Consider the following 16,426-nt stretch of genomic DNA (forward strand, 5'->3'; position numbering starts at 1 on the left):
GAAAAGAGAGCAAAGATTAATTCTAGCAACATATATTGACTTGTACTTCACACTTTTCTTGATATTTCACCGTTGTACCTCGAGAGTCCGAGATATTAGTCCTGTCAGGCTTCCAATCAAGAAAATTTTCATATTTTTTTCACCTAACAAGGTCTGGAAACATATAATTATGCAAAATTTGCAGCTGTTTGTGCAGAAGAGAGTTTTTGCGATAGTTCCGGGACTGGGAGATGAAGACTGATATTGCAGAGACTGTTCTGTTCAGGTAAGTTACCTCGGAAAATACTGCAATATTGCAGAGAATGTCTGTATGTGAATAGTTTTTTCCTGCATTAGCATTAAGAGAACTAGTTCTATAATGAATAGACTCGCAGTTATTCATTTTATAAACGTGTGTGTGAATTATTTCATCGTGTTTTTAGTCCTGTAAGTGTGTCGACAAATTAGCATCAGATAGTCTTTTGCTGGATATAAACAATGTTCCTAAGTGAATTACAATATGAACTATATGTTCAAGGGAAAAAACATATGATCTATATAAATTACAAGGACTCGAGCTCTATATGATCCCGAATCATCATGAATTTGGTGACAGAATGAGGTGTGTTGATGGCTTATAATACATTCAAACATATAATTATACTTCCAAAATGTTGAAAAGATGTAAGATTACTAATTAGGTAATCTGACATCTGGGTTCCTCAATGGTTTGAGCCACATATCTGCCATTACCCTCGAGGAAATGCTCCAGAATAGGTCTTGTCCCTTTGAAACGACTCGTTTTCCCTTCTTTGCCGCCTTCATAAGGCCATAGGCCACCAGCCATTGCATTGAGGTTAGCCTCTGCTTCTCACTATCCCAGGCATTCTTCTTTCCTCCTCCGGTTCTTATTTTCAAGCACGCGATGTGCATACTGTCAACTTTGAACCTCTTTTCCTCCTCGTACCCATCTGTTTTTGCATCAACTCGTGTTGCATATATCAGAACTAATAGTGGAGCTCCCACTGCCTCATACTGCCTGATGGGATCCCGCATTTGTACAACCACCGTGATGATGATAGTTTCTGAGTCTCCGTCCTCATTAGTGGAGGTCTCCACACTGCTGTCCTTTATCCAGTCTTCAAGTGGAACAGCGGAAGCTAGAAGGTTATCATTTTCATTTAGAGGAGATACATCGAAGGGGGCCTCTTCTTCTGCTGTCTCAGCCTGAATTTTCAGAGCCTCAAGTGCCATGCTTTCTATCTTTTGCATTGAGAAAGCCAAGATTTCATCTACTGTAACAGGGTTCTCATTAACATTCCAGATGCCTGTTGAAATTCTTTCTTTCCTCCCAGTGCTCATTCCAGTGGCCATTGATTTAACTGCAGCAATTGTACGTGCTGCAGTCGAGCTAGCACCTTCTTTGTTCCTCCCACTGATGATTGCTGAAGCAATTCCTTCAAAAGCTATCTGCTCAGCTGTTTTACCTAAAAGCTCATCCATGGGCATCAAAGACAAGATTTCTGAACTAAGCTTTTCCGTGCCAGTGGCTGCCAGGCTTTGAATTATTTCAAATCCAGTCATTGATTGATCTGCGCGAAGAACCAGTTGTTTTGATATCTGCATTGCAAGCTTTGGAGTATCTTTTCTCGCCACCAAAGTATCCAGAGGATTTGCTGCTGCCAAGTAGCCTCCATTTCTTGTTTGGACAACGCAACCCAAGCCCTTTCCAAGATCTGGGAGATAAACCATCGAGTTAGCCTCTTCATCATCAGCCCTATTCTGCTTCTCTTGCTGATATTCTTGATGAAATGTCTGAATTTCATCAGCCTCATCAATCTCCAACGATTGCAAGAAGTCCTTTGTTACTGTTTCCTCATCAGCATCCAGTTGTTGTGAGGCAGTCTCTTCGTCGTTTCTGACAGATTTCTCATCCTCCATCATAGACTCAAGGGCTTTTATCTGTTGAGCAATTAATTCAAGTTCTGTCAGTCTAGCTTGATGTACCTGATCATGCACAACTTCCTTGACAACCTCGCCTGAGACCGATCTTTTGTCAGAATTTTCTTCAGACTGTCCATCTGTCCACTCTTTCCCTTGAACCTCAACTCCTTTATCAACCACCTCAAAATCAGGGAGATCTAGATCATCCATTTTCGATTCTGGTTCTTCAGCCTTTTGAACAGCAGAAGGTGAATGTACTGAGGCAGGCTCATCGAGATTCAGATCATCAATTTCTTGAAACTCCGCGCTTGCTCCTGCCTGTGAAGGAGTCCAGGCTTCTGCTCTGCTTGTCAGTCTTGGGCTAGGAATACTAAAGGATGACTTAGACTGCCTGCGTCCGAAAGACGGTGAAAAAGTCCCAGCTCTGCTTGGTTTCTGCCCTGCTACTCCCTGATTGTAAATTCCACTTCCTCCATCTTTCTCCATAATCTGAAATCCCAATTTCAGAACAAGTTCTCCTCCTTTAGCCTTCCCTGTGAGACTAAAACTCGTGTCCCACTGTCGTACCCTCTCGCCCCCAAAATTCTTCTCCACAGATTCCTGTATCAAATCTCCCACATCCACAGATGTTTTTCCAAAGTCCAGCTCTTTGGCATCAATTGCCAGAACATAGATCACAAAAGGCCTTGGCTCAAATTTCTGAGTGCCACCAGCAGATGAGCAGTACACATGACACCGAACAAAAAGCGTCTCTTCAAAATCAGCAGCTCCCTGTGATACCCTGGATGGCATTGTCTGAACTGTTCCATCCTTGGTCTCTTTCTTTCTAACACAAACAGCAAGACGGAGACCATTCATCGAGGCAGGAAGGCCTTGAACAGTCACAACTTCAATAGAGAACAAGCAACTCAACTTCTGCATGCCAATATGGCTCAGAGCTCGAATCGGCTTCCAATTCCACAGCCCTTTCTTTTCTGTACTCTTATCATCAATCTTCTTGAGTTCCTTCTTATTCCCAGCTTTAGACTGTATTTTATTATCAACGTCCAGCTCAGCCTTGGGACGAGACCTCCAGGGAGACAAGGACATGCGCCTAGACCGCGGCTTTGGATTGAACTTCTCCTCATCTGCTGCTGCATCAGCCTCATCAATAGATGGAATAGATGGAACTGCATTTCTAGGAAGCGCAAGGGAGGCAGTTCTTCGATTCGTAGCAGTATGAGTCTGGTATAGAGACTGAGTAAGCTCTTCTAGCTCATCAAGCAGTTGTGTATTCGAGTTTCTTCTGGCTGCCATAGTGAAATGATGAAAAATAAAAGAGAAAGATAACAGAACGTGATGAGTTTATACAGCACGACTTTGTTTTTGGGCATCTTCCAAAAAATCTTATATTAACGGAGTTCTTTGACTACTTATATTCAAGACAAATTTTCTTTATATTTACGATGTGGGACTTGGATTGACTCAACGTGAGGTTCAGAAAATGCCAAAGACTGAAGCCATATCTAGTTGGTGCTTCCTGTACCGTTAAATCATATGGTCTCGATATGTGAAGGATAAGATAATAGCGTCACTACATTCCCTCTGTTACTAAAATTAACTAGGACTCGATAGTTCTGGTTTACTTATATCCAGCAAGCTCAAGTCCAGCTACTAGACATATTTTTCTGTGGCTGTTCTGCTTCCAGCCACAACTGGTTTCAAACAAAACCCGCGGAATGGCTGATTATTACTTAATCAAGATTCAACTGTATACGGGTCGTGTTCTTAATCAGCATTTGATACTTTAATAGTGCTTTATTTTTCTTTATTATAGTTGTTAAATATATTCAAAATTATCCTTTATGTTTTTCAGCTCGTCCTCGTGAGATAGTGCAAAAAGAAACGAAAGGAGCAATTTGCCTCTGACTTGTCATAACAGAGTTGGCTAAAATCCTCAACCACACAATGACAAAAGCATTCATGCCGTGGTCCCTGCATTTATTCATTTTTTGCAAACAAAGACTATTGAGTATTGACACAATCATTCATCTTAGAATTTCTTGAGGTCGGTTTGGTATTATGATTAAATGTTTGCTCGTTAAATAATATCCCGTTTTTATGGTCAAATGTTTGCTCTTTAAATAATATCCTGTTTCTATGATCAAATGTCTGCTTGTTATAAACTATAAGAATCCATCCAAACGGACCATTAAAACATGGCAGTATAAGGGTATAAGTTGGTAAAATATGCAGGAATACCATCCCAAGTTTTGTACTCGTTCATGGTCAAAGCACATAGATCAAGACTCCAGACTATATATAGCAAAATTTTCGGATTTTGGCATGTAGTCAGGATGGCCGAGTGGTCTAAGGCGCCAGACTCAAGTTCTGGTCCTCTAACGAGGGCGTGGGTTCAAATCCCACTTCTGACATTTTATTTTGCTTTTTTTTTTTTGCATTGTTTTACAGTGTAATAGGTTTTTCATGGTAAGTTGGTAATTCTCAAAGCTGGTTAAGGACTTCAATCATTCTTTCATCTACTTTGCACATAGCTTCCAATGGCATGGCTTTAGGCATTGTAAGCCCTTTGCTCTCACTCAAATCCACCAACTCCTCCCCAATTCTTTCCCACTCAAAGCACTGAATCAATCCAGCCAGACATAAACCTAGTATTTTATCAGCAAGTGCAATTCCTGGGCATTGTCTCCTTCCCATCCCAAATGTGACCAACTTGTTTGCATCCTCCGACTTTGCTCCTTGGAATCTCTCTGGCACGAAGCTCGTAGGATCCTCCCACACGTTCGGGTCCCTGTGAATCGCCCATGCATTCACTAACAGCATTGTGCCACGGGGTACATTGTACCCTCCAACTGTGCACTCATCTGATGACTCATGTGGCACTAAGAGCGGAGCTGCAGGAAATAGTCTATATGTCTCGTTCACAATGCTTTGGAGGAATTGGAGTTTCGGAAGGTCTTTTTCCTCCACTAGACGCTTGTGGCCAACATGATGACTCAGTTCATCTCTGGCCTTCTGCAGTGCCTCTGGATGGTTCAGCAGCAGTGACATTGCCCACTCCATTGTAGCAGAGGTCGTGTCCGTGCCTGCAAATAGCAGTTGCTTCACACATTTCAAATAACGTTAGTTGATTTTAAACAAGGCCAGTTGCTTTGATCATTTCAGGCATGCAGAGTATTTTTTAACGTACCAAAATCATGCCTTTGAGAATTTCATCAGAATAATCCTCAGGTTCGCCTTCCTGCAACGATAGCATGACATCAACAAGTGTCTTAGTCTTTCCTGATCCACTTTTTTGCCTAGATTCGTCGATCACACTCTGTAAAAACGCGTCATTTGTGCTGTGCACTCTCTTCATCCTCTTCTCCAAACCTCCAAAATCAATCCACTGCAAAAACGAGAGAAAATCTCCTGGATTTGATGCTCCCGCGAGATCAAAAGCCTCCTTGATCATTTCTGCTAATTTCCTAGCTTCTTCTTGATTCTCCACTTCAACTCCAAAGTATCTCTTGCCACAAATCATTCTCATTATAATGTTAAATGATAGTTCTGATAGCCTCGGCTGCATTTTCACCTTCACAGAATCTCCCCTCACCTCTTCACAAAGATTCTTGATCAGTGATCCAGTTTCTTCTCTTCGAACACTCAAAAACATGTTGAGTCGATTCGTGGAGAACATTTCTATGGCACTAAGACGACGTAGATTTCGCCAGTGTTGGCCATATGAGGCTGCAGCAATTGTAGTGTAGTTGTAATTAAGGTGTTTACCAACAAGCAGACGAGGCCTATTTGCAAAACTAATGTCATGCTTAGTAAAGCATTCTTCGGCACCAGATTGTGATGAAATCACAAGTATGGCGCGATAACCAAACTTGAGTCTGAAAATCGGACCATATTTGCACGAAAGATCTTGTAACATACGATGTAACGGGTCTTTTATCAGATGCAGATGGCCGATAATTGGAAGTGAAGGAGGGGATGGAGGGTTCTTCGTGTTTCGAGATTGTTTCTGATGCTTTGTAAGGTAAAAGAGAAATACATAGATGGACATAACAGAAAGCAGGTAAAACCAGGTTTCAGATCCCATTTTCAAATTCCTAAAGAATGTTCTGTAGTGTGTAAATGGATATGTTCTTGAAACTATGCTCATTATGCTTTTATAGGCATGCAACTATGCAAGGGACAGGACTAAATTCGTCACTGTCACAAATTTTAAAAAAAGTCTCAAATATCGCTATTAGGGAAGATGGCCTCGACATATCATTTTATAATCCAAAACGCTAGATCGTACAGTGTTTTACCTTCTTTCCCTTCTTAACGTTACACGATGACGCATTTTGAGACTCTAAACAGTATTTCAAGTAGCGTTTTACTCTTAAAACGTCATATCGTGTTATGTTTTGTAGTGATTTTCATAAGTAAACGCATCACGATTTAGCTTTCTCCTCCAAAAATCAAAACGCTGAATTATCTTGTGTTAATATATGGTATTTCAGGTCATTGTTCTCTAACTATGTTATTTTGGGTATTACTTGTGAAATTTGTGACATAAAGGGTCTTTTTCTCGCTGAATTTATTACAATAAGATTTATCAGCTAGTATTCACCTAGGTATTGTAGATTCGGCTGCTCCTGTTTGTTCTAGGATGTCGGCTGCTCCTGTCTGTGCTCAAAATCTTACTACATAAAATAAATTTTTCTGTGGGTTTTGATTTCTACAACAATCTGAATACAAGTTGATCGACATAATCGATGATGATCAGAGACCTAATAGCGTTGATACATAAGTTATGATGATACATATGGAACAAGGCATTGTGTCCCGGACCGAAAAGCCGTAACAATTGGCTTCCTTCCAAATAAAATCTTAACTTTTATAAGCATACTCTTTACTCCGGCTTCACTTCTATCAGACTTCATAGCTGTCTTCTAGCTCTCCGTTTTAACAACAATGGTCGGACCCTTTTTGATCAAATAATAATGGACTTAACAATACAACAACTGAGACAAATAATATCAATAATAATACTTTTTGGACATTGATGGACTGAAATTGGGATGTTATAACAAGACAGGGCTTCCTTTGAAATAATGATACATAAAAATAGGTTTAATAAATTATATGGAGTATTATTATAGTTTATGCTCTCGGAGATGTTACTCGTTATCTACATTGGGTCAAGTCCAAGGGTTTGTTTTTGAGCATCTTCCAAAACTTATAATTAGAGTTGTTATTACTATTTATATTCTAGTTTCCCGCCGCTCTCACAACCAACATGAAACAAACTTCTAACAGCATATCAAAGCTTTAGTTAAGCAATACAGATCTTATTGGATATTATTTAAAAATACAATTGAAAACTTACCAACTAAGCACAAATAAAGATAATGCTGTAAAAATGTCACAACACCTGGAGAATATAGATGGTTTCCCTAGCTTTATATACTCTAGACCACAAATACAAATAAGCATGTCATAAAGTATATTCATCCTGTAATTACAAGACTTCTACTCCAGAGCTTGCAATGATCAATCTAAGAATCACATTTTGTGAGACAGTGGCCAGCATAGAAGGGTGAGCTAAATCGCTGAAAGTCTGATGACTATTCACTTCTTAGTCAACATCTAGACTGTATTTGGAGAGATTATTATAAACAAAAAGGAAGGTTGGAAAAACAAGACATGTCACATGTGTGTTGATTCTTCATTCAACTAGGGGTGTTAAACGGATAATTCAACCATAAAAAAGTATATTCATAACTACCCAAGAGCTAGATCTTTATTACTAACTCATGTCAATTCAAAACTTCATACATGAGAATATGAGATCAAGTAATTCTGAACTAAACAAGGCTATAGCCTACAGCCCTACACATCCAAATGATTCCTATCAAGGTAATGTGATATATTGACCCGAATAAAACCACCGTGATATTCACATCCTGTACCAGTTATAACATAATGCTACAACTATAAGAATCTTAGCATTCATGACATGCATTTCATCAAATTTAAAAATCATCAAAAATTCCCCTCATCAAGCATCTTGGTGGTTCAATCCAATCTTACTTGCATTAACTTTTTCTGCACGGATCATCCAAGAATCACCAATATCATATTTAGCAAGATCTCTCCCTTAACATTCTTTTATATCAGCGAAGAAGGAAACTGGAATCTCTGGACTTGTTAGTTCAGACACTTTTTTGAACTGTTCCAAGTAGTTGAAATTAGTTATACATTTGTATTCATTAGCGTGCTATTCTATATATTGTATTAAACAAAGCTCGTTATCCCATATATATACCTCATGATGCGAATATTTCTCTCTGACTGCCGTTAAGGAGCTTGCTCTTTTCCCCAATTGTAAGTCTTGTATAATAAGTACAGAATCCTTTAAGTCTGATGGTTTGTATCCAGAGTATAGCTGCAAAGCTGAACTCTGCAACATATTTAAAACCAGTAAGATTAGTTTATATCAAGAAGCTTTACAGAATTAGTGTAATTTGCAATCAGTTACTCTACTGGTTAAAAGAAAACACATATTGAAATATCAAAATACATAATTAGGCATCATACCCAAGGATGCACTTTCGAATCAATGGTGAACCTTGCTAGAAATATTACAGATGCAGCTACCAACGAAGGTAAGAACTTGATGCATTCATAATCCAGCAAACTAAGTTCTGCCAGGTAATAACCCAAGAACTGCAACTTTAAACTGGGTGCCTGTGGAAGAAATAGAGTGTAAGTACAGACAGAAAGATCTTGTCTTCAATATGTGTGTATATCACAAAAAGGAGAAAGACTGACCTCCTGAGTTTCTTGGGCAACACTATTATATCTTCTGCACGAGCAAAACATAAAAGGAGAAAAAGTTAGATATAGTAGAGTAAATAAAGTATATTACAGCGTCAGTGTATCAGTGACAGGAAGTAGAGATAGTTTGCTGTATGTACTAACCTTAGAAAGGTCTTCACAGTTGGATTTCCCATTTCAAACTTAAGAGATTTAAGAACATCAGCCTCCATTTTCACAACCTCTTCTTTTGTATATGTATTGTCAGTGATATAAACAAAATCCTCAACATGTGGCGGATTGATTTCTTCATATTTTCTATTTATAAACCACAACATATATTCATAAGAACAAATCATCATTATTATTTTATCATAAGAACAGACTTGAGGAAGAAAGATATTAGTTGCTTACGAAGCAATGAGCATTGAAGAAACACCAAGAAGCTGAAGCTTCTGCCTATTCAGGACATTCATTGATAAGTATCTATCAATGTACGAAATAGTCAGATACAGAGTATCAGAAAGAAGCTTGTACTCCACAGCTACCTCAACCAACCAATCTACCAAAATGGCTCTCATGTTCACAGTAACATCTTTCTGCACCCTTGTGATATAATTAGACAGGGGCCTTCTCTTAGATTCCGCCTAAACAAAATTTAAACAAACCATCAACTAAATCCAAGATCTTTAAACTACCACATACACTCGGAGACATAATAAACCAAATAACAAGACAATAAATTCTGTATATTCAACTAGTACTAGCAAGTAGCAACTCAATTCATGGAACAACTAATCTGTTAAAAGCAACTAAATTACTATCATATACTCAACAAGATTCAATCTTTATTCAACAAAAGTAACTTTTGCAAGAATCAAATGCATTTCACAACTTCATAAGTTAGGCCCAAAAACCCTAATTAAAATCCTTAATCGTAAACCCTACTAAAAACAAGAAAATAAAACCCAGAAAACAAATTAGCTAAATTCATAAATTATCAACAACCCACTTATATTCGCATAATAATAAACAACCCCGACAGATAAAATCAAAATCCCCGAATTCAACTCACCTCCATATTACGAAGATACTGATATATATCACAAGAATAAGCAGCACACATCTGCGGGTCACCCAAATCCCCATCAACACCAAAACCCGACCCGGATTTCGCCTCAATTCCAATCTTCTTCACACCTTTCTTCCCCTTCTTGACCCCGCACGTTAATTTTCCCGGGTTAACCCGACCCTTCTTATTCTTACCCGCAACGACGCTTTTCCCACAATTCGTTGAAATCTCCCCCAACACTGTGCGTTTCTTGGCAATGGGTTGCTCCACTTGAGACTCAGCAGCCCGTTTTGATGCAAGTCGGGTCATACGGACGCAATTTTCTTGACCCGACATTTCGAACCGAAAACTAGGGTTTGCAAATCAGAGAGATTGTGTGTGTTTGTGTGCGAGAGATAGAGGAGTGAAATGTCTGAGAGAGGGGGGTTATAAAAAGAGAGAGATGTGGCGCCATTTTGTGTTGTGTTTGAAAATTTGACAAAATTTTCCGCTTAAAAGTTTGATTTTTGGTTAAATATTTGAGTTAATGTGGTTAAATTTTTGGAGTTTGGTGTGCGTGAGTTTGTTCCCTGTGTTTAAAAAATTTGGAATTTGGGGGTTGGATTTGGTTTTCCCACCCTGCTTTTGATGCCATTTGCACAAACTCTTCGGCCCATCAACTTTTCTTTGAAATCTGATGACGGGGTTTCGGTAAATATATTTATGTGTTTATGTGGGTGTTTGGCAACCTATTTTAAGCCGGACTTCTCGGCTTATAAGTTAGAAGCACTTATTCGTATCGTTTGTGTAAAAAATCAAGAAGCACTTATAAAAAGCTAGAAATGCTAACTTTTGTTTCATGTCTTCTACTTATTTCCCAAACACTTTAATCACTTATAAGTATTATCTTGCTTCTAACTTCTACTCCACTTATTTATTTTAAGCAATAAACACTTATTTTAAGCTCATCCAAACGGCCCCTATGTAACGTTTCAGTTTTTTTTAAGATTTTTCTTTGAATTTTTCGTCATAAAAAATGCACTTGAGTACAAAAAAAATTTATGAATGTTGGATGAATTTGACGGAGATAAACCCTTCGAGATTGGGAAAATATTTGTAAGATAAATATTAATTTTTCATTATTTCTTGATGGGGGATTTTCCAAATCTTTTGTGAGAAAATTGTTCACTGGAGTTCTTTTCTGATACTCGTATTTAAACTTTTGTGGAATAAATGGAGCCTGCACGTATGGTTTAAACCTTATTTGAATTTCATTTATTTCATAATTTAACATGACTTGAATAACATTTGTCATTTGTTTAGTTTTATAGAGTATTTTAATATTGTTGATATTTAATAGTTATTCGGTATTTTAATGTTGTGATTTAGTTTTTCTCTACTATAAAAATTGAAAATTCTTAAAAAAAGCTTGAAAGTCCTTCCTGGTGGATAAGAGAACAACTTCGATCAAAAAAATTGTTATTATTCTCATAACTTTTTCAATATTTTATGTATAGAACTTTCCTCGTATGTATAATATATATTTGATTTTAACCAAATTTAACCGGTTGTGTAAAACCCCAGTTTCACAAGGAGGAGAGCGAATATATTTGTCTTACATGTGTTCTAGACTTTTACATCGCACAATATCAAGAATTCAAAACTGGGGATACGAATTGTAACATCCCACCTCGATAGTTAAAGAGTATTTGGGCTCTTTATAACCACAAACAAATAACTAATATATAATAATTTACTAGCACTTTTGGCCCGACTGACATGAATTGTGAGTCTATGTGGGTGTTTGGGGGAGCTTTTAAGCTCAGCTTCTGGATTTATAAGTTATAAGTACTTATTTGTACCGTTTGTGTAATAAGTCGAGAAGTGCTTATAAAACGATTATAGGTTATGAGCACTTATCCGTACCGTTTTTGTAATAAGTGAAGAAGCACTTATAAAAAGTTAGAAATGCTAACTTTTGTTTCAGGGCTTCTACTTATTTCCCAAATATTTTAATCACTTATAAGTCTTATCTTGCTTCTAATTTCTACTCCACTTATTTATTTTAAGCAAGAAGCTCTTATTTTAAGCTCACCTAAACGGCCCCTCTATATCACAGTTTGGAGAAGCCCGGTTTTTGGTAACTCCAAAGTATATCTATAATTTAATTTATCGTTTTTCTTCATAAAAAAATTAAATATTAAAGTTCTATCACTAGAAAAATATTTTTTAAATAATTTATTAAATTATATTTACATAAAATTTTAAAACACGACGAATTCGTGTTGGGCCGTCCATGGTCCAGGTGTATCTTAACGATCAAACCACTCACGGGTAGGGGTGCAGACAGTAGCAGACATCCCCGATCTCACGCAAATAAAACCAACTGTTACAGCTGTTAATTGAGCAGGCCTCCACGAGTATAAAACCAAATGTACAATAACGGATTGTCTAACCTGTGCCTTTAGGGCACATGATAGGTTATAATTACTGTCAATAAATATGTATGAGTATCAGTGTATCTTTATAAAACTAGTTAATGCTTTGTTGATTATTAACCGTATATCCATTCTTGTTTTATTTCAAAATTTTATATTTATACAAAACTTTTATTTTATTTCTAAAAAATGTCATAGAACATAGAATAAATTTTTTATCAAATTTTATATGACAACTTTTAATTGATCATTTCCTTCTACAAATAATAATGAGGCTCCCCCTGCATTCACACTAATTTTCTAATTAAAATAAGCCATCAAACTAAAATCAACTAAATTGATATTTAATAATAAATTTAATTTAATTTTAATATAATTAAAAAATACAACACATGAGTAAATAAAAGATACTTGATAAATGTGAATATTTCAATTCCCTTACTAGTAATTAATTTATTGTTATAATAACGATGCATTATATACAAAAAACTAGATGTGATAAATGCTTAAAACTCATTCACATCAGCTGTCAACCACTACCCAAATACATTAAATACACACTAACCTGTGCCCTCAGGGCACAGGTTAGACAGCCCCATACAATAAACATCTCAAATAGTCTCCTAACCCACTCTTAAATATAACGGGTTGTTAAGGTGTATTAAATTCATCATAGTAGTGGTTGACAGCTCACGTGAATGCATAATCCTTATTACTTTTCATCTTTTTTAATTTTATTAACTCTTCTCTTTTTCATCACTTCTCAACACTTTCATATTTATTTTTCTAATTTTATTTTTTAACCTAACATTTAAGTTATATGTTTTCATAAAACATAATGATGAATAAAGGATTTATTTTAATATAATAATTTATACCCCATCCTTGCATTTTTTACAAACTAGAAAAATAACATGTATGTGTATAAAAAATATAAATTATGATTTCATCCCACAAATAATATCGAGGCCTCCCTGCATGCACACTAATTTTTTAATTAAAATTAGCCTTCTAACTAAAATCAGTCAATTTGATATTTAATAATAAATTTATTTTTTATTATTTTAATAATATTTAAATATAAATGATATAATTCTAATCATTTATATTTTTTAATTATATTTTTAGTTAGAAAATTAGTGTGCATGCAAGGGGGCCTCGTTATTATTTGTGGGATGAAATCAATTTATATTTTTTATACACATACTTGTTACTTTTTCTAGTTATAAAAAATGCAAGGATTGGATATATATTATTATATTAAAATAATTTTTTTTATTCAGCATGCTTTTTTATGAAAATAAATAAAATTAAATGTGGTGATTATAAAAATAAAAATTAAAAAAGTAAACATAAAAATGTTGAAAGATGAGTAAGAGAAAAATTTTAAAAAGTGAAATAGATGAAAAGCAATAAACGTTATGTCAGGTGAGCTGTCAACCACTACTGTAATGTATTTAATACACTTTAACAGGTTAGACAACCCGTAAATATAAGATAAATTATTAGCTCATAGTGATTTAAAGTGGGTTCAACTCCAACAATACTCTTTATGTTCACTCTTTATTTTGTTTTATATTATTAAAAGCAAGTCATGTGCATATAAGTATAAAAGCAAGTGGATGGAGAGAGAATGTGTGCTTACAAATTTATTATAAATATTAGTTAGGAGTGACTAGTAGCTCTTACCATTGAAGAGAAAGAAAAAAAATTTAGGGAATTTAAGGGTGACTAGGAGTCTATTGGAGCAAGCAAAACAACAAATCTCCTCAAATAACAATTTAAGAGCCACTATAAAAGGTTATTGGAAATGCTCTAAGGGTCCAGGTCCGGCCCATACAACTGACCAATATGGAGTACTATAAAATATTATGCGTGTCTGTATAAAATGCTTAGACATTAATTTACGGGTTGTTTTTTCATAGCTTCACCATGAAGCTGAGCCTTGACGGATTTATAAATTAATGGTTGACACAGAATAACGATAACGTGAGGTTAGAACCGATGATATATATATATACGATTGTTCTCTCGCACTTGGGGTTTTATTCGGCTCGGGTTTCAGATGCGGCCTAGTCTCATTGTCGAATATAGGCGGATATCCGATCCGATCCGATCCGATCCGTGGTTAAATAAATGGATATGGATCCTTATTAAAATAATCAGATCTGCTAATAATCCGATCCGATAATAATCCGGTCCGATAAAGAATGGATATGGATATGGTCAAATCCGATCTGTTAACGATCCGATCCGATTCATGCTTAACTATATTATATATTATATATTATATTTTCTTATAATATATTATATTTTATTAATATATCACATACAAAAAAAAAAAAATTCAAGACAGAACCCTAAATCATATTTTCTTATAACCGATCAGCCGCTTCTAAGTCTTCACCCGACTTTCACTCTTATTATCAGGTTAATCTAATAATCACTCATTTCTTGTGTGGAGTGAGTATAAACACATTGGAGCTAAGCTCTTCCACTTAACACCTCCTCAATCACCTAGTTTTGTATTTAGGACATATTTATTGATTTTAATCTTTATTGAATAGAGGAGCGGATCATAATTTGCTTCCTCCAAAAATATTAAGCAACTTATTTATTGTTTTTCTATTCACTTGATACATTATATGTTAAAGGTTTTATAGTAACAACCAACAAAGTTTTTCAGTTACATTTTTTTTAATAACATGAAGTTGCAGACTTTACTTTACTGCTTTATTAGTTCTTTTTTGTACTTGTTATGTTAAAACTCATGAATTAATATAGCTAGAAAATATCACTTTTTTTCTTTGTGGAAGGTTAAAACATTGTCCATGGTGAAAAAATATATTTCGTAAATTTTAGTGGATCGGAGATCCGATCCGAATATCCATGATCCGAATGGACCGGATATTGATTGACTTGTATAATATCCGACTCCTAATCCGATCCGATCCGAATCCGATAAAATTAAATGGATTAGGATATGGATTTAGCTAGATCCGATCCAAATCCGATCCGTTTACAGGCCTAGTCGAATACAGTATACTCGATTCTTAAAATATATAAAACTCGCGAATTTTGTTTTCAAGAAATTGAAATGTCTCCTTGCATTGCATCATCGGATTTGGATCGGATCGACCTTGATCCATATCTTGATCCGTTAAATTTTTTCGGATTCGGATCGGATCATAGCCGGATTTTTTACAACATGATCCATATCCGGATCCGCAGGATAGGATTTTCAGATCGGAGCTCCGCTCCATGTATATTTGTAAAAAAAATTCATTATTTGTATTTAGAATTTTTAGATGGCAGAAAAATTTCCGCAAACAAAACAAAAAAATAGAGTTACACGGCCAAACTTGCACAGACTAACAATATCGCTATATAACTAAGATGTCTTATAACACTCTTAGGGGTCGTTTGGTTCAGGCTTTTCAGGTATCAGGTGTGGGTTTGATTCATTCCAAACCCTTACCTGATGGTTGGTTGGAAAATTTATTCGTTCATACCCATACCTCAAACCCCCAAGGTATGGGTTTTTGATACCTTAGGGAGAGGTGGGTATGGAGCATGGGTATGAGGAATCAAATTTTTTTTATTTTATTTACAATTACATCAAATGCTTGACACAAAATTAAATCACCAACTTTAAATTGAATAAAATAAAATTATAAAATTATTTTTCATCAATAAAAAATAATAATTTAAAAATATTTAAATTCAATATATTATCCATTCTATCACTCAACCAAACACAAAATATCCATACCACCTTAACCCGATACCTCATTCCAACCCCATACCACTCCCTGAACCAAACGACCCCTTAATAGTTAACAGTAGACCAGGAAACTGTCTCATGTTCTGAATTTAAATCATATGGTAAGCTCGGTAATAACATCTTAAATCCAACCATGCATTTTAAGATATTTCACATCTCAGAGATATTTCACACAAGTGTAAGTCCGTGTATTAGTTTTACTTTTATTTACTTATATATATATATATATATATATATATATATATATATATATTATATATATATTATATTAGTTAAGTAATATATATACATATATAAATATAAATAAATAAATATATAAAGTCGGATCGGATTTTTTCGGATCGGATCGTATTAAATCCATATTCTATACATATTGGATCGGATTTTTTCCGGACCGGAGTTTTTTCGGATCGGATTTTATTTTAGATGATCCAT

The 16,426-nt window shown here is 35.5% G+C and overlaps 3 protein-coding genes and 1 non-coding gene across 4 annotated transcripts; 1 reads left to right on the top strand and 3 right to left on the bottom strand.

The window, feature by feature from the left end:
• Nucleotides 1-511: 511 nt before the first annotated feature.
• LOC108228184 (protein PLASTID MOVEMENT IMPAIRED 1) lies at nt 512-3,330 on the bottom strand. Its single transcript, XM_017403700.2, has one exon. The coding sequence runs from the start codon at nt 3,217-3,219 to the stop codon at nt 673-675; it is 2,547 nt and encodes an 848-aa protein (XP_017259189.2). The 5' UTR covers nt 3,220-3,330; the 3' UTR covers nt 512-672.
• A 923-nt stretch (nt 3,331-4,253) lies between these two features.
• On the top strand, nt 4,254-4,337 carry TRNAL-CAA (transfer RNA leucine (anticodon CAA)). The gene has a single exon. It is a non-coding gene; the product is annotated as a tRNA-Leu (tRNA).
• Nucleotides 4,330-6,028, bottom strand: LOC108226338 (cytochrome P450 81Q32). Its single transcript, XM_017401281.2, has 2 exons — nt 5,114-6,028; nt 4,330-5,025 (listed from the first exon to the last, which is right to left on the bottom strand). Exons 1-2 carry the CDS (start codon nt 6,008-6,010, stop codon nt 4,408-4,410), a joined length of 1,515 nt encoding a protein of 504 aa, XP_017256770.1. The 5' UTR covers nt 6,011-6,028; the 3' UTR covers nt 4,330-4,407.
• Nucleotides 6,029-7,674: 1,646 nt separating this feature from the next.
• Nucleotides 7,675-10,283, bottom strand: LOC108225286 (G2/mitotic-specific cyclin C13-1). The gene is made up of 7 exons (XM_017400119.2): nt 9,794-10,283; nt 9,133-9,365; nt 8,884-9,036; nt 8,734-8,767; nt 8,500-8,649; nt 8,228-8,362; nt 7,675-8,131 (listed from the first exon to the last, which is right to left on the bottom strand). The coding sequence occupies exons 1-7, from the start codon at nt 10,124-10,126 to the stop codon at nt 8,060-8,062; spliced, it is 1,110 nt and encodes a 369-aa protein (XP_017255608.1). The 5' UTR covers nt 10,127-10,283; the 3' UTR covers nt 7,675-8,059.
• Between the last annotated feature and the right edge of the window lie 6,143 nt (nt 10,284-16,426).

The sequence above is a fragment of the Daucus carota genome, chromosome 6 (assembly GCF_001625215.2).
Source record: "Daucus carota subsp. sativus chromosome 6, DH1 v3.0, whole genome shotgun sequence".
Classification (NCBI taxonomy): domain Eukaryota; kingdom Viridiplantae; phylum Streptophyta; class Magnoliopsida; order Apiales; family Apiaceae; genus Daucus; species Daucus carota.

Excerpts from the sequence above, each read along its gene's own strand:
- LOC108226338 (XM_017401281.2), bottom strand. The coding sequence starts at position 6,010 with ATGGGATCTGAAACCTGGTTTTACCTGCTTTCTGTTATGTCCATCTAT. Across the intron at positions 5,026-5,113 it reads TTCTCAAAGGCATGATTTTG|CAACTGCTATTTGCAGGCAC; the intron begins GTACGTTAAAAA and ends AAATGTGTGAAG.
- LOC108228184 (XM_017403700.2), bottom strand. The coding sequence starts at position 3,219 with ATGGCAGCCAGAAGAAACTCGAATACACAACTGCTTGATGAGCTAGAA.
- LOC108225286 (XM_017400119.2), bottom strand. The coding sequence starts at position 10,126 with ATGTCGGGTCAAGAAAATTGCGTCCGTATGACCCGACTTGCATCAAAA. Across the intron at positions 8,768-8,883 it reads ACTGTGAAGACCTTTCTAAG|AAGATATAATAGTGTTGCCC; the intron begins GTTAGTACATAC and ends TTGCTCGTGCAG. Across the intron at positions 8,650-8,733 it reads TTGCCCAAGAAACTCAGGAG|GCACCCAGTTTAAAGTTGCA; the intron begins GTCAGTCTTTCT and ends TTTCTTCCACAG.